The sequence below is a fragment of the Hirundo rustica genome, chromosome 5 (genome assembly GCF_015227805.2).
Source record: "Hirundo rustica isolate bHirRus1 chromosome 5, bHirRus1.pri.v3, whole genome shotgun sequence".
In the NCBI taxonomy this organism is placed as follows: domain Eukaryota; kingdom Metazoa; phylum Chordata; class Aves; order Passeriformes; family Hirundinidae; genus Hirundo; species Hirundo rustica.
In genome coordinates this window covers 32937264-32961670 of record NC_053454.1, presented here as the reverse complement: position 1 = coordinate 32961670, position 24407 = coordinate 32937264, and the positions used below count along the sequence as shown (strand labels likewise).

Here is a 24407-nt window from a genome sequence, read left to right as displayed (position 1 = left end):
AACCAAGGGTTTGAATGAGATTATTTGCTTATGCAGATAGCTAATGGCTTTCAAGTTTACACTGGAGCTGTTGAGGTAAGGTTGAATTGTATAAAAAGGCCCCCTTGAAGATGAGCTCAGCATGTCTGTTCTGTTCTTTAATATGGATTCAAGTGACAATCCTGTGGGCTTGCAAGTTGATCTGCATACAGTGGTTGGCTTATGTATCTGCGTAATTGTGTGGTTTGGGTAGGTGAGTGGTAATTACCATGGAGAGGTCTAAATCACCATGAAGAAGTTTTGTAAAAAGGTTGTAGGTTATTTTCTTTTGGCCTCAATCATGTACCTTTGATCTACAACTGGACTGCTGTAATTGTGATCTCATGAAGCCTTAAAAAACAGCAAAGGATTAGAAAACCTATATATTGACTTGCACGTTCAATCAACTTGCATATGATCTCAGCAGGAAATTCAAAACAAAAGCTAATTTATGGAAAAATATGGAGTTCTAATCACAGTTTAGCTCTGTGGGGTTCCAAATAACATACTACAATCTCTACATGCAGATGCTTTCATCTTACATTTCAGATTTGGTGACATTCCAAAAGTTCTTATCAAGTCTTATTATCATCTTTTATTAAAGCTTATTACATTTATCCTTATTGCATGTTTGCTGTAATATTCTATCATTCTTAATATGGAATAAAAAAGCTTTGATCTTTTTTAGCCAGTCATGAGATGGAAATATGCAACATAAGTGTTTCACTATATAGTATAAACTCCCAGCTCGGTGTGTCCTTTGAACATTGCATTAATTGGCCCCTGTTTCTTTTTCCTTTGGTTCATAAATCTTTTCCTCAGACTGCACTTCTCTGTGCCATCAACATGCAAATAGGCTATGCCTGATCATATAGTGCCACTTAATTATATCCTTCAAGAGATTTGTGGTAGTTTTGTTGGGTTTGGGTTTGGGCTGGTTGGTTTCTCTGTAATAAATAAGGCTTTTGGACTATAAAAAATGGTTGGATCTCTTCATTAATGCTCTTACCTAAAAAAGGTGTTTCCAATTAATTTTGAGACATTACATTGTCATTGCTCTTCTTAACGCTGTGGGAGTGTGATCTAAAGGACAAAGCAAGACTTCTGTTGGAGTTGTGGAAAAAAAACTAAAATAGATAAAACAGTCATGAGCCTCCGTTTTTTTCTAGAAAGCAGGTTTAAAGAAGAAAAGGGAAGACTTCTAGACTGAGAAACATAAAATAAAGACAGCCCTGGAGGAACACAGAAAAGTTATTAGCCTGTAGTCTTAACCTGGTCTTGACATGTGTAAATCAAGGAAATTTTCTTTTCCCCCACAATATTTAAAATCATTGATTATGACTTTATTAGCTAGAAATCCAAAATTTACCAAATGTTTTTCCTGCCCTTGTATGAACAAAGCAGCCTTTGCCTCAAAAGATCCAATATGCACTGCCCCATAATTTCTGTACTTGTAATGATTGTTCACCATCTTTTTAGACTGAACAACATTTGCTGGGAAAATAAAACAAAACAAAAATTTTTTTTGAAGTTGAGGAGAAAGCCCAGGATAATGCTAAAGGCTGTTTAGGTATAGTGGTGCCTATTACAAAATGGAGTAGATCTGCTGCTCATCAGAATAAATGGGCAAATCTGAAACCAGACATAATAGATATATCTTGTTTAAATGAGAGGCTACTGAAAAATTGTCTTTGTTTCTGTTTTAAGAAATCTGGATTCTCCCTTAAGCTTTGAATGTGCCTTGTATAATGCAGTTGACAGAATCAGACCGTTGTTACATAAAAGTCCCGGGCTCGACAGCTGAAATGAGACATCTAGCCATACAAGCTTTCAGGGGAGTAAATGTTCCATCTTAGGGCGAATATAGTAAAAAAATTTACACCAAGATTACCATACATCTTTTTTAACCACAAATGCATCAATACTTTAAAGTGCCATGTAATCATTTTTGATTAGTGGTCAAAAAGAATAAGTTTATCCATAGCAGATAGCTGATATACCTTTGTTGTTATATTTTTTATAGGCAATTTTTTGGATGTTTTGCAAATTCATTGTTAAAAGGTCCCAAGAGAAAACGAGGAATAGACTAGACAGGTCAGATTTTTTTTTGCAGATGAAACAGTAAAATCACTGGAGTCATTCAACTGTTCAGGATAAAAGGGAAAATACCAGTGTTTCAGTTACTATATTGATCTTGATAGGTATTACTAAGTTTTTCATATAGCACTATAATAAAATGTCTTATATTCAGTGTATATGTTCAGCAACTTTCCTGTGATGCTGCTGGGGACTAATCTTTTGAAGGTGCTCAAAAGCATGTACTTTAAAGTTATTTTAAATTTAGAAATAATCAAGTTTTATTGATTTGAGAAAAACCGTAATAAATAAGGAACTTGTCTTGTAACTTTTAATTCACTTTATTTAAGATTCTAATTAACTATTTTTAATTCACTATTTGATCTGCATCAACATCCAAGGTATCCTATTATCTTCGAGAAAAGCAAATGAATGCAAATCACTGACCGTTCTTCTTCTGGTCCACTTCAGGTCCTTCAGAATAAAATAGGTTTAGATTCTAATTATGGCTGCAAGAAAAATACATGGAAGATAATTTTAAAAACCACTTCAATGTTCAAATATTTCATTTTAAAATGTATTGCCAACAGGGAGATGAAATAGAAGATAATCCTTCAACAAGATTGAGCAATAATTGCAATTTGCTTAGTTTCAATTATAATCTTTTTGCATTGCTTTAAGTATAGATTATGTTCACTTTTCCGTATGTTCAAGTGTGCATAAAGATTTTTCAATTAATTCTAAGGAAGCAATTTTTAAATCATGGTTTGAAAATATCGGCACCCAGAAATATGTTTCAGTGGCAGTCCTGGAACATGAGTTCAATAACTTAACAAGGAGCTCATCTTCAAGCACGGCTTCATGAATAATAAGACTTGATTACCATACCTTGTAAAACACATGGGAGAAGGGAAGGAGGTTCGCCAATATCATTCAGTTCCTTTTGCCAACTTCCCCTACGGTGTTGAGTTCTTTATGTTCATAGAACATATGCCATAGTCTTTTTCTCCAGAGGTTTTGGGGAGATGATTGCTCTTTAGAGACAGCCAGTGTTTTTTCTTTCTGCTGTCTAGTGTTAATTTTTCATCTGTTGCTATTCTAAGAAAAGCTAGAGGAACATTGGAAGTTCATTTCTCAATTCATGGAATTCTGTTTCTTCTTTCTACTTAAAAGAATCCTCTTACCTGTGAATTCTTGTTCTCCTGAAATGTCCTGTGTCACTTTTAGAATTATTTTGTGCAAAAAGCAAGTTGCCATACTCAGAATGGAAAGTCTTGACTTGCTGGCACTTCTGACTGGTACTTCAGAGGGCTACCTCTTCCATTAATGTAGGACTACTTCTGCGAATAAAGCCTCTGCTTCTATGTGTATGGTTTTGTTTGTACATCCTTATGATCTGCATCTGTGATTCTTTCACCTGCACAGCTCACAGGGTGTTTGCTATGCCGTTTGTGATTCATGTGAACGTGTTTGTCACTTACAGTACTTTAAGTACTATACCTACAGTACAGAGAAAGATATGGTTGATCCTGGGGAGTTACGATAGAGACAACCTTGAATTTTGACCAGAACAATAAATAGGTTTCTCTGGCTTTTACTGTAAATTGCTATCCTTTTCTACAAAGAAAAAAAATGTGATAGTCATAAGTCACAACATTGTGTGTATATTCCTATCTGAACTAAACTTTGTTTTCTGTTCAAAGCCACACTCGATACTAGATCATGCTAATACCTGTCTATTTCCTTTATGAGCTAGCTGTCCTATCCTCTTAGCATTCAAGTGTATGAGAAGAGGGGAAAAAAATTCAGACAAGTCCTGTTCTTGCTAAATGGTAGAACAGCTACAGGAATTGGTTTTCTGCTACAATTCTTTCTCTGCCTCTCATAATTTTGGCAGAGAACAACTTTGAGATTGAGCAAGGCAGCAAACACAGCCAGTATGCAGTTGAATGCAGCAGGTAGTTGTCAGGCCTCACAGTTCTAGTTCTGCCACTTAGTAACATAAATAATCCATCTTTCACCACCTACTAATAAAGGACTGATTTCCTTTTGGATGCAATAATCTTGGAGGAGGTTTTGAAGTGATAATACAGTGTATTTCTCAAGAACTAGTTCCTTGTAAAGGTAATGCATAAAGCACCAAATTACTAGCTTGAGAAAGGAGCATGCACAACAAATGCTCAACTTCTTCCTGAAGATTATTGCAAAATGTTTTACACAGTGTAAACTAGCGATGGGATTTTTTCAAGTGTTTGCAGTGAAATGTATTCTTAGTTTCTATTTTAATTATTGAGAGGACATGGAAAGCTTTGTAGACTGATTACAAACCAAAATAACTAGACTTCAGTTACACAGTGATCACAAGATCAACCAAGCTTGAAAAAGCAGTTTTAAGATGGTTCAGAAACCGTTCAGTGAACTGTGTGGTGACAGATGGCAAGATTACCCAATTGCCTGCAACAAATTATAGCATTTTTATGTTAGCATTAAGGCTACTGTTGGTACAAATGCACGCCTTTAATTTGAGCTCTGAATTTTTGAATATCCCAGTCCATTTGGCAGAATGAGGGGGAAAGAGGAGGGCAAGAGCCCAACTATTAATTTGGCTGCTGCTTTTATGTTTGGGGTTTGTTCTGGTGAATTTAGCCATATTTACCAGTACTACACACACACACACACAGACACTCGTACTACGTTCATGCCAACAGCAGCACAGGTCCGATTTCTCATCTCTGATGCCTCTTCTTTCCAATCCATTAGAGGGAATGCACTCCTCACCATTTAGACTATCACCACACTCTAAAGGCTGGCCCTGCAGATAATTTTTCCAGTAGCAGTACAAATGCTGCCTTAACTCAGTCCAAAGGTAAATGCTAGCATGGCTTCAGCAAATAAAGAATTCTTGGTAGCTGGAGATTACTTTGCAGAATAGATGTAGGGATTGAAACAGTAGAATAGGTAGAAGATTCTAGAATCCTAGGTTAAAGATAATAGGTTTTTATCATAAATTAAATTTAAATTAGGTTAAAGTTAATTAAAATTAATTAAAATTAATTAAAATTAGGGGGGTTTTGTTTTAGTTTAAAAAAATAATCATAGGTTATATAGTTAAAAATGGAAAAGACATTAAAAATCATCAAGTCAAACCATCAACCTAGCACCACCACCATGTTCACCATTAAACCATGTCCTGAAGAGCCATATCTGCATTTTTTTTTAACACTTCCAGAGATGGTGACTTTACCAATTTCCTGGGCAGCCTGTTCCAGTATTTTACAATCCTTGCCATGAAAACATTTTTTCCTTAATTCCCATTTTTCCTTAATCTAAACCTCCCCTGGCATAATTTGAGGCCCTTTCCTCTTGGCCTGTTACTTGTTACATGGGAGAAGAGATTGACCCTTACCTTACTGCAGCCTGCTTTCAGGTAGTTGTAGGGATCACGTGGGTATCCCTGAACCTCATTTTCTCCGGGCTAAGCTTGTGGTCCAGACTCTTCACCAGCTTCATTGCCCTTCCCTAAATGTGCTTCAGTACCTCAATGTCTTTCCTATAGTGAGAAGAGCTGGACACAGCACCTGATGTGTGGCCTCACCAGTGCCAAATATGCAGGGCAATCCCAGCCCTGGTTCTGCTGGCCACACTATTTCTAATATATAAACAGGCCAGGTTGCCATTGGCTTTCTTGGCCATCTGGGCACTGCTAGAACCATGTTCAGCTGCTGTCAACCAGCACTTCAAGGTTTTTTTCTGCTGGACTTTTTTCCAGCTACTCCTCCCCCTGCCTGTAGCACTGTGTGGAGTTGTTGTGACAAAAGTGCAGGACTCAGAACTTGGCCTTTTTGAACCTCACACAGTTGGCTTTGTCCCACTAATCCAGCCTATCCAGATCCCTCTGCAGAGCCTTCTTCCTCTCCAACAAATGAACACTCCTGCCCAACTTGGTGTCGTCTGTGAACTTGCTGACGATACACTTGATCCCCTTCTTCAGGTTGTCAGTGGAAATTTTAAACAGCCTTGGCTCCATTACTGAGCTGTGAGGAGCGCCACTCATAACTGACACTCAATGGGTGCAATTCCATTCACCACCAGCCCTCTGGGCCTGCCCATCTGGTCAGTTTTTATACTGAAAAGAGTACATCCAGCCACACCATGGGAAGCCAGGTTCTCCAGGACAGTGTTGTGGGAGAAAGTATCAAGAACCTTTACTAAAGTCCCTGTAGACATCATCCACAGCCTTTCCCTCATGCACTAAGTGGGTCAGTTTGTCACAGAAGGAGTCCAGGTTGGTCAGGCAGGACCTGCCTTTTGTAGACGCCTGCTAGCTGGGCCTGATCCCATTTGTACACGTTGCATGATGGCACTCAGGGTGATGTGCTCCATGACCTTCCCCAGCACTGAGGTCAGGCTGACAGACCCGTAGTTCCCTGGAACCTCCTTCTGGCCCTTCCTGTAGATAAGTGTCACATTATCCAACTTCCACTCACCCGGGACCTGCCCTGCTGGCCAGGGCTGCTGGTAAATGATTGGAAGTGGCTTGGTGTGCTCTTCTGCCTGCTCCTCCCATACTCAGGTGAATCCCATCTGGCCCCATGAACATGTATGTGCCTAGAGTTGCATAGCAGGTCACTGACAATTCCCTTCCAGATTATGTAGGTTTCATTCTACGCCCTGTCTCTTGTCTCCCAGGTCCAGGGGCTGGATACCTTGATGACAACTGGTCCTGTTATCAACAACTGAGACAACAAGGGCATTAAGTATCTCAGGCTTTTTGTCATCTTTTGGAGGTTTTTGGCCCTCCTTTTCTTTCTGATGTCCTTTTAAAATCATTGGTTGGCTTTTATAGCAATGGACAAATTAGCGTGGGCTTTGGTCCTCTTAATTTTCTCCCCGCATGGCCTTACAACACCTTGTAGTCCTGAGCCTTTTTCCAGCGGTGAAAAACTCTCCCTTTCTCCCTGAGATCCATTTAAAGCTCTCTATTCATCCAGGATCATCTTCTTCCCCACCAGCCCACTTTTCAGCACATGGGGGTGGCCTACTCCTGTGCTTCTAAGATTTCCTTCTTTAAAGCACATCCAGCCTTCTTGGACTCCTTTTCCCAGATTATCGTCATCTGGTTTTCTGCTTAAAAAGCCATCTTGTTCCACAAAGGAAGCAATCATCCCAGTCTTTATACAAGCAAAAGGAGGCTTTTGTTAGGCTTTGTGGACACATTTGTAATTTTGACAACCCGTCTTTTCTTCCATCCCCTGAAAATTCATCTATGCTTGCAGCTGAAGATTATATGGATTTAGTTGTTGTGATCTGTGACCACAACCATCACAATCTGCCTGCCTTCTGGTTGGAGGCATCTGACATTCTCACACAAGTCCTTGCTGCCATCAAAGTTATGCCAGTACTGAAAGAAAGTCATTCCCATGTTGGTGTCCGTATAGATTTGGCAGAGTCAAAGCCAGTGACTCTAGGAAGGGTCTTTTGGCTTCATTGTCATTATCTAACACGAACTAAATTCCAATTTGATTTGGAATAAACCAGACCTGACAGGCAATATCTAATCCAAAAGTAATGAAACTTTTTTACATTAGATTTGGGACTAAAATAGCAGCATGAAATAATGAAATGCATTTTCGTCTAAATGTGCTTTAAGTTTTGCTTTATATATCAAATTTTTCATTAAAAGAAGTAAACCTACTATTTCTCTGAACACAGTAGAAACAGTGAAGGGGTTTGATCTCTTACATCCCCATCCCAAAGCTGAAAGAAGGCCTGCATCCTTTTCTAGATTGAAGGAAATCAGACAAACAGGTACACCTCTGCAGTCGAATTGCATCATTCTCCCTTTGGAAATTCAGAACTCATTCATACCATTTGACTTGAGGGTCTCAGACATCCCACTGAGGTATCAGTACCAGGTGCTGCTAAACAGATTCATAATAACATCAAGAATTTTTATCGGGTGCCGAAATTTCCATATAAAACTGGTGTTTGCTTTTATATTGATGGCCAGCCGAAGGAAGACAAATTTTGATTGGCAGAATAGCACCTGAATTTGTCTTCATCAGTTGATTTAGCCATGTTGCTAAAGTTCATAATCTCTAAAGAGATTCTGCCTTGTAATCTGATACTTTAGCAACAAGCCTGTTTCCTCCATGTTGTTTTCATGTTTGTTGTAAAAGGAGAATTCTCTAAATTCCATACTACTAGCTCAGAGATAACATAGTTGAATTATTTCATGTATTAGTACACATTGAGTTTTGTCATTGGAATTGTCTAGCAACAGTTTTTGTCTGCTTAAAAAATATTCCTCCATTCCCAATCTGTGAAACAGCTGCATTTATCCATCTGTTCCTTTTCATTATGAACATTGTGTGTTGAACTTGTTTCTAGTTCATTGTCAAAGCTGAGAGAGGAATAATATATTTGAGGGATGTAGCTAACACTCCCAGTCTTTGACAGTAAACTACAGTAGGACAAAGACAAAAAAAAAAGGTAGTTGTCACTTACATTGGAGTAATTGTGGTTATATTGATGTGATCAATATTGATCCCACAGTCCTTGCCTTTGAAGACTTCAAATTCCAGCTGTTTTGAATTACTGGGAAATGGCTAGAAGGTCGTGTTGGAGCTTCCCTTTCTGATTTCCCAGCGCATCAAGAGGCACAGGGCATGTCTATAGCACCAGCAGATATTAATGATGTTCTAAGCTCCTGTGTTTCTAGAGTTACAAAATAAATGAATAAATGTCACTTTTTTTTTTTTTTTTTTCCCCTCTCTAGAAGAACTAATAAAAGGGACAAGAAGACAGCAGATTAAGAGAGGTGATTTAGATCTCTGGACTTCAAAACAAGAAATGTACTGGGTTTAAATCATGAAATATTTAGCTATTTGCAGTCTTTCATTGCTGCCAGTGAAATGAACAAGTATAACAAATTGTAGCATTTGACCCTAGAGATTTTACTGAAATATATTAAAGCAGATACACTTGTCAGGTGATTAATACATAAATAAGGATTTCAGCTGAGATAGGGTCAAAATAATATTGGCTAATTCTAGTGATGTGCTACAGATGGTGGTGGTCAGATTTATGGTTTAACAAGGGTTGAGAGGGAATAAAAGAAAGATGTTTTTAGGGTCAAGGAACATTCTACATTATCAGGCATTGACAGGCAATTTAAGGTCTGGGAAAGAAGCTTAAGAGTCAGAGACTTGGAACAAAGAGAATATGTCATCTGTAGTGAGCATTTCAGTCTTTGAAGTATTCAATAATGGGTCTTTAGTTGCACTCTGTTTTTTTGTTTTGTTCATGGTAAGGGGGAGGCTTTAAGGCAAAGACCTGGCAGACAACCTCTTAATTCAGCAGTTTTTATTTCCTGGCTAACTAAACTTCCATTGATGCCTGTTCGTCTTAAGTAAGGGTTGCCATGGTCAATGCAGAGACATTTAAAGACCAGAGATTAAACCAAATGGGATGGAGAAATTTTTGTCATTTGCATAGAGGGAATGAATAAATTAGTAATGTTGACTATAACAGTAATTTTGCTTCAGAGGGAGAGAAGTAGCAGAAGCAACAAAGTACAGTGAATTATCTTCCTTAATATTTTTCACTAATAGTTAAAATACATTATTACAGATTTTTTTTACCCAGTGTATTTTTATTCCCTAGTAATACTGAAAGACTCTTTTAGCTGCTTTGCATAAAACTGTTGTTGTGCAATGAGCAAACCTACGTTACATGAAGCACAAAGTAATTAAAATAAAATTAATTTTGCCGGCATTATAGAGACATTGGAAGAGAAGAAAATAATCTAGAGAGAGCATGAAATTGTATGAGAGTAACACAGTATAGCATTAAGATAGGGGGGTTCTTTCCATACTTCTGTTCTCAGAGTTTAGATGCTAGGTTCATTCCTTAATCCCTGGTAATCAAGGTTCCTTAAGTTCCCCCTAACACCATGGAAGGTTGACTCTGTCTCATAATTAACTTAGCTAAACTCTTTAACATAGTATCACCTTTCAAATGCACGTGATTGTGGGGAATTAAGTAATTCAGAAACCTAATTTATGCATTACCATTATCAGAGCAAAGTGCCCCTGTGTCTCTGGCTCTGCTCATGGCCTTGGCCTTGTTTTGTAGACTAGTATGGGGAATGGGCATGTAACAGGAGGTTGTGCAGGGTGGTGCTGACAGCGTGAAGTGCTCTTGCCTTAGGTTAGCCCTGCAACACCCACAGCACCCACTTTCCACTCCTGTATTTTTTCTTTTCCCTTTCTGACTAACCAGTACAGATCCATCTGCTGGGAAGATCATTTATTTTAGTAGGTCATTTAGAAGTTCACTTAAATTTGTCTCTCCAGAAGGATCAAAAATGAAAAAAAGAGAAGAGAACATAATTACTGCCTATCCTTTTGAACGTTGATTTGGGACTGGTAAAAGACTCAAAATGAGGCTGGTGAGCTTTCTGTCAACTATGTTCACTGAAAGTACTGTATCATTAAAGGCCAGTGGTAGTAATTGCTTTGTGCCATTGCTGAACTATTAGTCTGCAAATGCTTGTTCATGTAATTTAATTTTTTTAAAGTATGAGTTGCTATTCTACTGCGAAGCATGGAAAGTCTTTACTTGTGCAATTTGTCATTGTGGTTAAAAGCATCAAATAACCTGTATCCTCTACCACCAGCAATGCATCTGTTTGGCCTCAACTGGCAGTTACAGCAGACTGAAAATGATACATTTGAGAATGGAAAAGTGAATTCTGATACTTTGCCAACACATCCTGTAACAGTTCCTGCTGGAGACAGTGGTAAGTGAAATGAGCACCATTTTTCTTCCTTCTTTTGGATCATTTCCTTCCTTGGTGTCTTACATCATCAAACTTTAACAGTTTTTCTCCAAAACTCTATATTTAATGCAAGTACAGAGTGTTTGTAAGTAATAATAATTTTAAATATATAAACAGGAACAGATAAAACAGGAACACACAGTTTTTCCTGCCTAGCATGTGACGGGGGCTATGGATCCTGAGCAATAATGCCAATCTTACTAGGAAAGCTGTCAACCAAAATTCTTCACAGGAACTTACACGTGATATTTGATGAGGATAGGAAAACTTTCATCATATCCAGCGAAGAAGAACCTCTGTTTGCTGTAAAATATATGATAATTTTTTTTATTGTTGCGAGGTCCCCAGAGGTAGCAGGATGCTGCTGAGGCTGACTCGGACCATCCTGCCTTAGTGGCCTCATGTGAACAAATGGCCACAACAAAGCCAGGGGCCCCAAGGTGTCGGGACTTACTGTTTCATAAGCGGGACCCGATACCAAAAGTAAATCTTTGGGACTTTCAGCAAACTCTCAGTAGGTTTTGGTCAGAAGATTAGGGGGGGGCGGGGTGTGTGGGGGTGTGTGTTCCATCTAATCACTTTTTCTGAAGTTTTTGCTCCAGAAAAGGCACTTCAGGGATAATTTGCGTATTTTTGAAGTGTCTCTCTTAGCTAGGCTTAGAAGGCAACTCATGATCAAGGAGCTTCATGTGGCATGATGATCTCACTATGGAATATCTTGAGGCTTTCTCTACAGAGGTTGATATTTTCTTCTCTCTTTTTTTTTTTCTTTTTAATTTCTCTCTGAAATTTGATAGGTCAGGTATAGCATCTACATTTGTTTTCTCAAAGTCTCTGGCATATAATGTTGAGTCTGAATCATCCAACCAATATATAAAGCATGAAAAAAACTTCCTTAATTTTGTTGTAAGAGCTTTTAAAATACAAACCACATAAAGGGATTATTTTTTATCGACCTTTTTCCATGTTGCCCTTTAAGATTCTCAAAACATTTAAGAGCTTGTGCACTTTCGGCTAACAGAGGCTTCCAAATCAATAGGTTTTGAATGGAAAACTTGATTTAAATGGTTGATGAATGCAGTGTTTGCTTCATTACACAAAAATCCATTTTCCCATTCACAAGGTACATCTGACCTCCTTACCACTGAGAAGGAGGAAGCCTCTGCCAGCAATTGACATATTGAAAATTTTTCAAGTTATCACAGCTCCAAGTCATAGAAAAGTTATAGCTCAGTTCACTCCTTTTGTCATCTTTGTAAGCCTGTGAAACTTCTCCAGTAGGACATTTTCTTCTCATTTCCTTTACCTTCCTGCTTTTTTCTTGTATTTAGATAGTCATTATCACTTCCTGTGTTCTTACTTGTTTCAAATGAAGAGCACAAAGCTACTCTATGGTTAATGAATATTGATGCTGCAGTGACAGTTCATAATCCCATTGTCTTCTGCGTTCAATAGCCAATATACTTTCTTTTATAAAATATGTTGATGTTTTTGTAAGTATTTTATGAACACTTACTGGGTTTTTTTCCCTTGATAATTTTTTCAATTTTTTTAACAAACTAAAACCTGTTATACTCTGCCTCAAAAATAAAAGGAAATAACAAGGATATCAAATACATTTTTCCTTCCTTGTGTCCCTAAATACTGTTCAAGAGAACAGGGTTCATTCCAGCCACTTGAAATGCTGTCCTCTGCAGAATATGGTACGTGGTCATTTATCAGCATGCATCAATACTAAACAACAGACAGATCAGAGAGTAAATCCACAAAAGAGTGACCAGTTAGGCAGAAGGGAAAGTGTGATGACTAGATGCGAAATGTGAGAGAGGGGCCCCTGTGCTGTGACACTGGTTACTGAAAACTGTAAGGAAGAATCAGTGAAGTCTTGATTTGGGTACTTTGACAGCTGAACAGCTTTCAGTACCGCCCTTCTCTAGTCCCCTGGTAATGTCCTGATCCTCTGATTTGGATTTGAGAAATTTCAACCACCCTAATAGTAAATGTGAATGAACTGTGTGTAAGAACTCTTACTGTTTAGGAAATGAAAAGGAAATGATGACACAATGAAGATTTTTCTTATGTTCATGGAGATACAACAGGGAACAAAGAATAATTAACACTCTAACCTTAGGATGACAGTTACTGACAGTTTTGAGAGAGGTGTTGGGGTGCTAAAAGGGGGTATGTGGCTACAAAGTAAAACCATCTCATTTTTTGTGGAGAACATAGGAGTCCATAAGTGTATTATCTGCTGAGTGTTGAACCCCAGAAACAGGCATTCCTGTGAAAGCTGGTTAATGTGTTTGTAAACAGCACTTACTCAATCTGTCTAGCTCATCTTTTCAGTAGCAGCTATTTTTCATTTGAAATGTAGAAATAGGAGAATTTGCAGATCAATACGTCAAACAAGTGTTTATTGTTTAGTGATTACCAGTCATCAGCATGTGAACTTATTCAACACAATATGCTTAAATTTGAAGAAAGAAGTAAAAAACAAATGCTTAAATAAACTGAAATAGTGAATACAGATCCATCTTCTAGAATAACACACGAATATTATGAAAGGTTAAGTCCAAATTTAGAAGAGCATTAGACTCATCCTGAAAGTGTTTAAAAACTGGTTTTTACAAGATCAGATATTTCACTGCTTCTTCTCAACAACACTCTGATCAATGTTATAATCCTGTGAGACATTATCAGTGACTGCACAGCTCTGATGATGATACAAGTTCCCACTCAAGGCCCTCTGCAGTGCTTCTGTACCTGTTTAATTCAACAGCAGTCTCGGTTCATCTTGGCTGCGCAAAAAGTGGCGAGGATCAATCTGTGACCTTACCTGGCATTTCAGATTTTAATCTAGTTGGTTTTTTTTTTTTACAGTCTAAATGTTTGCAAAAAGGTTGTGTCAGTTTGTTCCATCAAATGATGAAAAATGTAGAATTTGAACATAAAAGACAAGGCTGAATTGTCAGTTCTTCAGAACACTTGTATGCAAACAAGTGAGCGTCACATGAACATGCTTATCACATTCAGATGGATTTAGTTCAATCTTTATAATAGACAAGCTGATGAAAAAAAATACAAATTGGTAAAAACACAGCAAACTCCAAGAGTATAATGACAGTTCCATTTTTCTTTGTACTCACCTTCACATGCCAGCAGCTTAAATACGGCACTGCTTGCTTACACAAAAGCAAAAATAGGTAACCAGAGCTGTAGCATTTGATAGTATTGAATAAATGCTCTGATATTTAATGTAGAAAAGATTACATTCATTCTGTTGACTACTTGTGTTTATGTATCTATTTTTCTTAAAATCTGTATGCTGCATTTTGGTGGGGGATTTTTATTGTTGTTTGTTTGTTTGTTGTAATTTTTTATTTTTTATGTGAGCCTTTATTCTGAGAAACCCCTGTTAAAATATTAGGGAAAAAAAAGAATAGTTTAATATAGATTCTAAACCATTTCCTTTTTTAATGCTCCTCCTTAGGGATGCTGCAGCATTTTTAGTATGTAGGTATTTGTGGTACATTTGCCTTTTTATTTCCAAACCATTGAATTCCTGGGATCTTCTATTCAAAAAGATTTTTCAGGTAACATTTTTCTGAAGTAATTCTAAATATTTGAAGATATATATGAAGGATGATTGAAATCCAGAAAGGAACACTAATTTTTGATGTTCTTACTATTCTATCCCATCAGGAAAATTAGGAGGATTTGCGCAAGAAAACAACACTATAGATTCTGGAGAACTTGATATAGGCCGAAGAGCGATACAAGAAGTGCCCCCTGGGATATTTTGGAGATCACAACTCTTCATTGATCAGCCACAATTTCTAAAATTCAATATATCCCTTCAGAAAGATGCATTGATTGGAGTATATGGTCGAAAAGGTTTACCACCTTCACACACTCAGGTGAGAACTGCTTGCGTCAAAAGCAGCACATTATTGAAAACCGTGATCTTGTATCTTTTGTATCTTTTTGCTCCCTCTGGATTACATTCTTTTCCATTTTGCTGATTTTTATTTTTACTATTTATACTTTTTTGATACCTGATGACCAGAACATTTGTAATACCCTGCGTTGAGACCTAGAATGGAGGTACAGGGTATTCTTACTTATGAGCTGTTCTATTGCCTGCTAATGATGCTTCAGATACAGAGTTGTTTCATGCAGAATATATAGGCACTTTTTTTATTCTTTAGTATATGCACATATCTTTAAAAACCTAAGGAAACTAATATAGAATCTTATGGCCACACATAAGGTGGGATGAGAGTTCTACAAACAGCACACTAACCAAATTTCCAAACAAGAAAACAAGCAAATACTACAGTATTTACAGCTTGGTGTCTCACTAAATAAAATCATAGTATGTATCTGCAAAGATACATGGAGCTGGGGTTGTAAAAGTGGCAGTCTTCCCTAGGCATATAGCATCTTGAAACTTTGTTCTTAAGGGTCCCAGAGGATGTATTCTGTTCTGCCCCTCAGAAGATTTCTAATGACACCCTTTTATTGCATATTGTCACACTTCCTAGTAACAAAACCCCCACTTTTTTATCCGTAGTGATAGAACAGTTAAATGATAAAAGAATGAATAGTCTTATGGATTGGCAGGAGAAATGGAGAATCAGCGCCTCAGATGGTATTTTAGCATCAATTGTATTTATATTATTTGAAAGATTTAATACCTTCCAAGATTAGATTTCTTTCAGTACAATATTTGTCCAAGTGCTGGCTCAGATCCATTTCTCCACCTGAATTGGTATTTTAGCTCATTTTCTTCTACTCATTTGGAGAAACATCTCAGTGACTTTATTTTGAGTGTACAGATTTGCCACGGACACAAATCTAAGTATAGCAACCTAATGGTATAATTCTATCAAAGCTTTACTGATTACATCTGATACACAGTTGTAACATCAAATCCATAGCTGTAAAATTCATACATTTTAATTCAGACCCATTTTTTTTAATTTTTGTTTTCATGCTACTGTGCTATTTAATTTTTGGAGTTGTTTTTTTTTTTTATTCAGGCATAACTTTTAAAATATGCACAACATAGAAATATATTACTAATATATTAATAATTATTACACCTACTCAACAGTCACAAACAATAGAGGAAGGGTCAGTAAAGCAGTTAAAGTCAAGCAACGTTACAATAACTTCATTTTGTAATTTAGTTTCCATTAAAGTACACTTTACTGAATGCAGGAAGTGCACTCATGTTTACTGAAAAGTTTGATCTTCATAGTAATGATTAAATGGATTTTCTTCAGACCTTCACATATGAACACCTACCCTCAGGCTGTCAACAACCACACAAAATTCTAGCATAAAGAAAATTGATTCAGAAAGTTATCAGCCATTTGAAATAGGGCTTCGGAATACAAATGCCATCTCAATGATAACAATAGTAATAGGAGTTAGGGGAATACATGTGTGGCAAGAATGAATAAAACTGAAGAAGCTGGTCTAGACTGTGTATTTACATAAGAAGTTATGCAAGTAAGTATGTCTATTTAAAAAATGATCTTTACTTGATTCCTTATCCTGTCAAAAGGTTGAAATAGGAGTGCCCTTTATCCAAAAACACAGAGACTACTAAATCTGTTTCCTGTCCTCTGTGTTACGCAGACTCCCAAGTTCTTACTAATGTTTAAGTATGATACAACAGAAAGAATCGTATGTGAGTTCTGCTTGACATTTTGGATATACTGTTCCCAGGATATAGGTCAGGCTCTCTTGTCCTATTTTTTGCCTGGTATATAATTAGAGTATTTTTTACAAACCATTGACTGACACTTGATACATTGAAAAATTAGTGATGCTTACTTATCAGTGCCCTAGTGACCTTATAAGGCTGCTAAAGTTTCCCAAGGGTACAGGTTTATCAGAATGTTTATATGGCCTTGAACCCAATGATGTCCAGTTTAAGTGCCTGAGATAAAGCATGTATGTAATCTCCTAAAAATGCAGTTTCAATAAGTGGTTGGGATTTTATTTGCAACCATGCTCCTTCATGTGGGGAAAAAAAATGGAGCGAAATACATCTTGACAGTTGAGGACTTTGTTCGACAAAGTCGTAACACGGGACTTTGATAAAGACACAACTCATTCTGGTAAATACATATTTAACTGAAGTAACTTATGTAAATAAAATAAGGTATTTTTGGCAAAAAGACATCTAATGAATTGGAACACTGAGGGGAATGCAAGCACCTAAGTCCATTTATTGCTTTCTTACTTCCCATGTCCCCTAACTCTTATGGCTTATACTGACAAAAGTTCCTAACTGCAAGCTGGACATAGGTAACAGGGACAGACTAACCGCTGATGTTTGGCTTCACTGCATCCTTCCATTCCACCTCCATCCTTCACTTCCATCCTGTCCATGAGACGAGGCAGCTCACTGATGCGGCTCCAAGTGTCACAGGAACGTAGCAGACAAACACATGAATACTCATGCTGAGTTGAGTCAAAGGCCCATCTAGCCTTCTGTCTGTGATGGGGGCCATGAGCAGACACAGAGATTAATAAAGCAGCATGATAGTACTGTAGTTAGTCTTCCCACAATATGCTTTTGGCCTCCAGAGTTTTAAGGCTGAAGGATTTTGCTGAGTCAAAGATGCTGTCTTTGATTTGTCTACAAATCTTTGATAGATTATTTTTTCCTGTGAATTTGCATAGTCACCTTTGAATCTATGGAAGCTTTTAGCATCAGTGACATTTGCAGCAGGGCTTAACTACACATCTCACACTTAACTTCTCAGTGTGTGTTGAGGCAGTAGCTTCTGTTTGACACACTGTTGGTGGTGTTTTGGAATAGGCAGGGCAGAATTTCTCATTAATTTCTTCTCCATGCCACCCTTGATTTATGGATATGTCTTGTTATCAGTGAGTTGTATTTTTTTCCAGTCACTTCTGTCATTCTTTTCATGAAAGATTTTTCAGTCCTTTGGTCATCCTTTTCTGAATGTTCTCCAGTTTTAATGCAGTCTTTTAAAGGTGTGGAGACCAGAACAGCGCAGAACATGAGGTGTTTAACTGTGATGGTTTCGTTCAGTGCCTTAATGTCTGCTTTTTTTGGTTTTTTTCTTTAATTATCAACTTCATATTTCCATAATCTGTCACTATAGCTCAAAGATCTCATCCTGTAATGACAAAAGTTGGCTTAGAGCCCATCTCTGGATGTGTAAAACTAGGGTTTGTTTCATGAGGACTTTGAAAAATAGGATCTCACTCGTACATATCACTTCATGTCTGTGTCTCTTGAATGCTATCTGCCCTTATCTTCTAGTCACAGAATGACAAGTGCTAATAACAAAATTTATGCAAATGAACAACTGCTGCTTGTTTCTCAGACGTCAGTATCTGAATTTTCAGATCTTACGTTAAATCATAGCGAACTCATTACTTCCTGCACTCTGCCGGCATTTGTAAAGTTGCCTTGTCACCTGTCCTCCTCCAATATCTTTGCTCATATGCCTGTGATACCCTACATGTGTAACTACACAGCACAATTTTCTCTAGCTCCCTCCTTACACCTTTGGTATTTCTACCAATGTCTGCCTTCTCTCCACTGTCACCTGTGACTGTAATGCAAAACTTGCCTTTTACATTTGCCACCTTGTTCTCCACTTCTCTCCTGTACCCTTTGCCTGTTTATCCACCTCTTTTTTGTACCCAGTTAAAACCTGACAGCAAGAGGACACTGTAGTCAATTTCTGTCCCTAACTGTACAACTTCTGGTGCCAATTATCCTACCATTGCAGGGGACATAATAAAAGTATGATAGAAATAAGCTTGAGAGAGATCTCAAGAAATCTTAGTTTACACTCTTGTCTTGTAATATGATGAACTGTATATAAATTATTCTTATCAATCACTTAGAATTCTATTATAAACAATAACAGAATGCAGAAAATTTAACTCTTGTTTTGTCTCATAATCCAAAATAATAGGGATGTGGTATATAGGAAATGGTTTGATGTATCGTATTCAGGACAGAGTTTTTGGTTGCTTTGCTGTATTCTCTTTAGGTGCCAAAATTAGTCTCAAGCACAGCTACTATTTGTGTGTCACAGACTGATCTGAGATGCATAGTTCTCTTTCTGGGGAATCATAAATAAATCAACCAGAAATAATTGACGGTGGCTGTCCATTCAAAACCCAATCAATGCAAGCCTGAAAGTCTTTGTGACACTTTTAAAAAATGTCAGTTCCATTGCAGCCAGAGAATCAATATGTTTATTTAAAGAGATTTTTAAGAATAAAAAAGAGACTTTGGTTTAAAGCAAAACTGTATGGAACAGTAGGACAAATCATCACATTTGGGCTCAATATAATTAATTTATCCTCACTGGGGGAAAATAAAATTGGTATGGTTTTGCCTATGACGATAATTGTTTTTCTAGTCTTTTTGTTGCCATGTCCCAAATATAAAAAAGCAGCCTTTAAAAGGGTTAGTTAAGATCAATTATTGGTTTTTTGCTGGGGGATAGAATGAACAGTAAATTCCCTTCTACATGGCTTTTTAAGTGTAATCTAAAATGGCGTTCTGATAACAGCATATGTTCTTATTACATTACAAATACAAAATAGTGAATTGTACTGTGCTTGGCGGCCATTAGTGGCCAATCGAGTTGAGTAACCACTTGCTCCTCTTTCAAAAACACAGTTTTAATCTGAAATTGTCCTTCTACAAAAGTGGTCTCTTGCCATATACAAATTACAAAGTCACAACTAATGTCCGTGTACGACCTGTTAAAACTCAGAGCTCTCTGAGCCTTCACTTTTTAAACATAGTGAAACCACCAGAGAGGCAGGAATGAAAAAAAGCCAAAATTGTTTTTCTCTCTCTCACAAAATAAGATAAATATTTAATTCTCTGACAAATGAGAGTGTTGAATGGTTTTGAATAATTGCTCTCCCAAAATGATCGCATTCATTTCCATGTGGTGCAGTACATACAAAGCTGCCGAGGCGCTGGCTTCTGCGCATCCTAATCACATTATGTTCTATTCTGCTCATTCAGACATAGCTGGAAAAGTGTCTTGGGTGTTGATAGAGTCGTATTAACTATGCATTTCCTTCACATCCTGGCTGGTGGGAAGATGACTCTGATTACTGGGGAGGAGCAATCTTACAATACCAGTGAATTTTGGCCTGCAATTTCAATAAGAGAACATAAATACTTTAAACCCTTCTTCCAGGACAAAGGCTATCGTATTTTCTTTTGTCGTAGGGGGCGTTTCTGAAGGTCACAAGTCAGGATGTAAAATCACTAATTCTCTGGTCCTGGGAACTGATCCTATCCCAGCTCAGGTGAATCAGTAGTTCCACATGCTGGCCTTTACTTTAATACACCCCTGGGTGTAATTTCATTTGCGAGAGATCTTCAACATGTGAAAAGATTGAAGGTCTATATACTACAGTTCACTTAATATGATAAACATGTAGAAGTGAAAACTTTGAACAGTCTAAGCAGTAAAAGCAGAAACCCTCTACCATAAGCAAGAATGCTCTTCAATTTTCCTACCTGTTTAATTTTGCTCTACAGGTATTGGTCTTTACATGTTCACCAGGCAGAAGACAACTCTCAAGCCATGAGAACAGACTCCAGATAGTGTAAAATCAGTGTAGGGCCTCAAGCAGTTTTAGCTCTCCAGGTGCCGTTAGCCCTAGTTAAGGTGCATAAACATGAATAACGTACATAAAACCTTGTGTTGTGAGTTTGCTTGTTTTAGAAGCAGAGATGCTGCTACATTTTTCCAAGCCCCATGGTAGTTGTTAAAATACAGTTGACCTGAGGTACCATGGGGCTTGGTCAGTTTGTAATTTTTGATAGTTGCAAGGTTTTCTGCTTTCCATCTCCTGTTTTGAGCTTCTGTGATGAGAAGTAAAGCTCTTGCTCTCCTTCCTCCAGAATTCCAGACTGTATAAAAGGGGGATTGAGCGGTTAATCCTTCTTCTGAAATTAAATGAAGGAAAGTAGATTACTGGTATTGGATATTATTATTATTAGCCCATATGTATGTAACAGTTTGAAAGTTAGCTCTCACCTGTAGTTAAGGTGCCAGTCATGAATGCAGACTCATTTCACCTGCTGTTTTCTTCACCCAATGTATGTAATGGGTTCACTGTCTTTTTACTGAAAAAGTCATTGTAATAAGCATGAGAACTAGTTGGTAATTTTGTTTGAATGATTAGCAAGGAGCAAAGAAATAAGAAAGGGTTGGTTTCAGCTCCTGGTTCCCTGCTCCAAAAGGAAGCTCTTGGTCTAAATATAAGCATATTGTCAGGGTGGTGCCATGGTCATTCTGTGACTTGTCAAGCTCCCGTCTGTGTTTCGTTGCAGTATGACTTTGTGGAGCTCTTGGATGGCAGCCGGCTGATTGCAAGGGAGCAACGCAACCTGCTGGAGTCGGAGCGAGCAGGACGGCAGGCGAGGTCTGTCAGTCTCCACGAGGCAGGTTTTATCCAGTATTTGGATTCTGGCATCTGGCACCTGGCCTTTTATAACGATGGGAAAAATGCAGAGCAGGTGTCTTTTAATACCATAATTATAGGTAAGCACAATCTTTAAAGCTCTTACGAAATGCTAGCTTGGGGTCATGTTTTTTAGGAATTTGTAGATTAGTTTTCGTAGTTAAATGACCTGACTTTTTTTTTTCTTTTTTCAGGTTTGCAATGTATGTGTTTCTTGTGCTACTCAGCAAAAAACATGGAGTGTATATTTTAATTTTTTGATCTAAGGCATAAGGATTTTAATTTCTTAGTCTAAGGCATAAGTACATGTAGCGAAACAGTGCTTGAAAGGAGGGTACTGTTTTGAAGTATTTATTAAATGGCACTGGACTAGTTTTTAAGTATGGAGCTCATATAGTTTTACCCTTACAATTTTAGCCTTTTTGTTGGAATATAATGTCCTAAGATACCGGGGGCGTCAGCAGTAGAAAATCACAGCTATTCATGCTCTTCAAACAAAACAAATGTAAACACTTCTCAGAGCAAGAACAAGCTGTCAGTTAGTAGTGGCTCAAATGATAGGTACTTCATGCAGTGGGCACCTGTGAATTATCCTTCTCTTTTTCCTTTTAGAGTCTGTGGTGGAATGCCCCCGAAATTGCCATGGTAACGGTGAATGTGTTTCTGGATCCTGCCATTGTTTTCCTGGGTTTCTGGGCCCCGATTGTTCAAGAGGTAAATCAACCCAATGCTTTTCTCAAGTCACTTTAAGCAAGCATGAAGACAAATACATCAGAAAAGGAACATTTCAGATGTTCTTTTTTATAAAGCTTTGGTGAAGATCTTTATTTTGATTGTTCTGCTGTGTTCTGTTTCACAGCAGCCTGCCCAGTGCTGTGCAGTGGCAATGGGCAGTACTCCAAAGGACGCTGCCTGTGTTACAGTGGCTGGAAGGGCACCGAGTGTGACGTGCCTACGAGTCAGTGCATCGATCCCCAGTGTGGGGGACGGGGCATTTGCATCATGGGCTCTTGTGCCTGCAACTCTGGCTACAAAGGAGAAAACTGTGAAGAAGGTAAATGAGAAAATACTTACGCCAGCACCAGCTGTTGTTGGTCAGGTTAACAGCTGGCACATCCAGCTCTATAATTTTTTCTAGATTTAGATCTTATGCACTAACGCTGTTTCTTCAAAAATCGTTTTACAATACTACAAATCAAGCTTTGGAATCACTAGTATCACTGAATTCTACAAAACTATTGTACTCTATTCTCAAGTAAGCAGTGGGAAAATTCATAGTAACGTGCATGTAACATTTTTGCTTGCCAAGTTTGGGTTTTTTCTGGCTAAAGTCAGCTAAGAGGAAAACACATGAAACACGTACATAGGAATCCTTACTGAATTTTCCAAGAATAAAGTAATCATTAATTTATTGCACTTGTTAGTAGTCTTTTCCACTGACCAGGTTGTGGAAAGTGCTGATTCGAATGCATCGAGGGGAGAATGATGCATTATTCTTGTATTCCAAAGATGTGCATAATAATATTCATTCTGGTATGCTGCAAAATGCGGTCCATTTTCCATTCTATTTTTTTAGGGAGTAAAAAGTGCTATTTTCTTCCCCAATCAAATTGATTTTATTGATCTCCACACACAAAGCAATGCAATTAAGTCTCTGGAATTAAATTTTCAGACCATTGACCCTACAAGTGTAACATTTTATTGAGTCAAATTGCTAAATTAAATCTCATCATCTAAAGCACAAGTGAATTAAGACAGATAGACAGTATGCAACTCATTCATTTCTGAAACATTTCTGAAACAATTTGGGAGTCCTATAGAGCTGTCAAAACTATATAGCAGTGGATTAGGTCAGTTGTACCAGGAAACCGTGCTGCAGAGAGTCCAACACTTACTACATTTTGATCAGGCAGAGTCAAGATCAGTTGCCCAAGACCCAAAGCCAATCTTGCTGTAATTCAGAAAAATGATCCAACCTTGAAAGATTATCCATTGATTCGATGGTAACCTGTAATTATGTGCATGCACAAAATTTACTGGATCAGGAAGTGATGTGAAAGGGAGCTATGACAAAGAGTGATTTACCTTGTAGCCAGAGAATGGAGGCTGGCACAAAGAGATTTTAGTCCACTTAGTCTTTTCCTCGTTCATTGCAATGGAAGAAAGGTGAACTCAGCTTCAGCCTATTAATGTTTACTTTCAAGATGGGTGCAATGCTGCCTATTTCATAAGGTGTTACAATTAAGCCCAAAAGTGCCATTAGCACCTGTGGGTTGATTATTGTTGTTAGGATTGACAGGTTTAAGCTGATCTTTCACATTTCCCTGCAGCGGATTGCTTGGACCCAGCCTGCTCCAGCCACGGTGTGTGCATCCACGGTGAGTGCCACTGCAACCCGGGCTGGGGTGGCAACAACTGTGAAATCCTGAAGACAATGTGCTCTGACCAGTGCTCTGGTCATGGCACCTACCTTCAAGAAAGTGGTAGCTGCACCTGTGACCCCAACTGGACAGGTCCAGATTGCTCCAATGGTAAGAGTTAAAAGCACTGGCATTTTATAAAATGTTGATGTCTTGAGTAGCAGCATTTTAATGACATTATTGTGTTAGGACCTGACCTGCTGAGCTGATTGATCTCTTTGAGTTGACTTCAGCATGAACTGTAAATTGATTCGAAGGCCAAAATAATTGATGAGGTTGAAGGATTTGAAAATCAATGTATTTGTTTGTAACTTTTAGTTGCCTTCATCTGCTAGCTTCAGGTATTTCAGAAGCAAGTTCAGAATGTTCTTTGCATGATATGGATATTTCCTAATACATCTACTTAAAAACTTAAAATTACACTAGAGAAAACAGGGACATTCCCATTTTGAGAATCTCTCCAGCTAATTTGTGGTAATTTTCCTGAAAAGCAGATAGCATTCAAGTTTGAAGGCAGAGGGAAAGCAAGAATGAGTCTTAAACAGCTCTCA

At 37.9% G+C, this 24407-nt stretch overlaps 1 protein-coding gene across 8 annotated transcripts in view; it reads left to right on the top strand.

The window, feature by feature from the left end:
• TENM3 (teneurin transmembrane protein 3) overlaps window positions 1-24407 on the top strand; it is an 844329-nt gene that overhangs the window by 737364 nt on the left and 82558 nt on the right. For all 8 annotated transcript variants that reach the window (XM_058420808.1, XM_058420807.1, XM_058420806.1 and 5 more), the window contains 6 exons: window positions 10775-10897; window positions 14639-14853; window positions 21306-21516; window positions 22049-22150; window positions 22296-22490; window positions 23767-23967. In XM_058420808.1, the coding sequence (XP_058276791.1) occupies window positions 10775-10897; window positions 14639-14853; window positions 21306-21516; window positions 22049-22150; window positions 22296-22490; window positions 23767-23967 (1047 nt within the window). The remainder of the gene's footprint in view (window positions 1-10774; window positions 10898-14638; window positions 14854-21305; window positions 21517-22048; window positions 22151-22295; window positions 22491-23766; window positions 23968-24407) is intronic.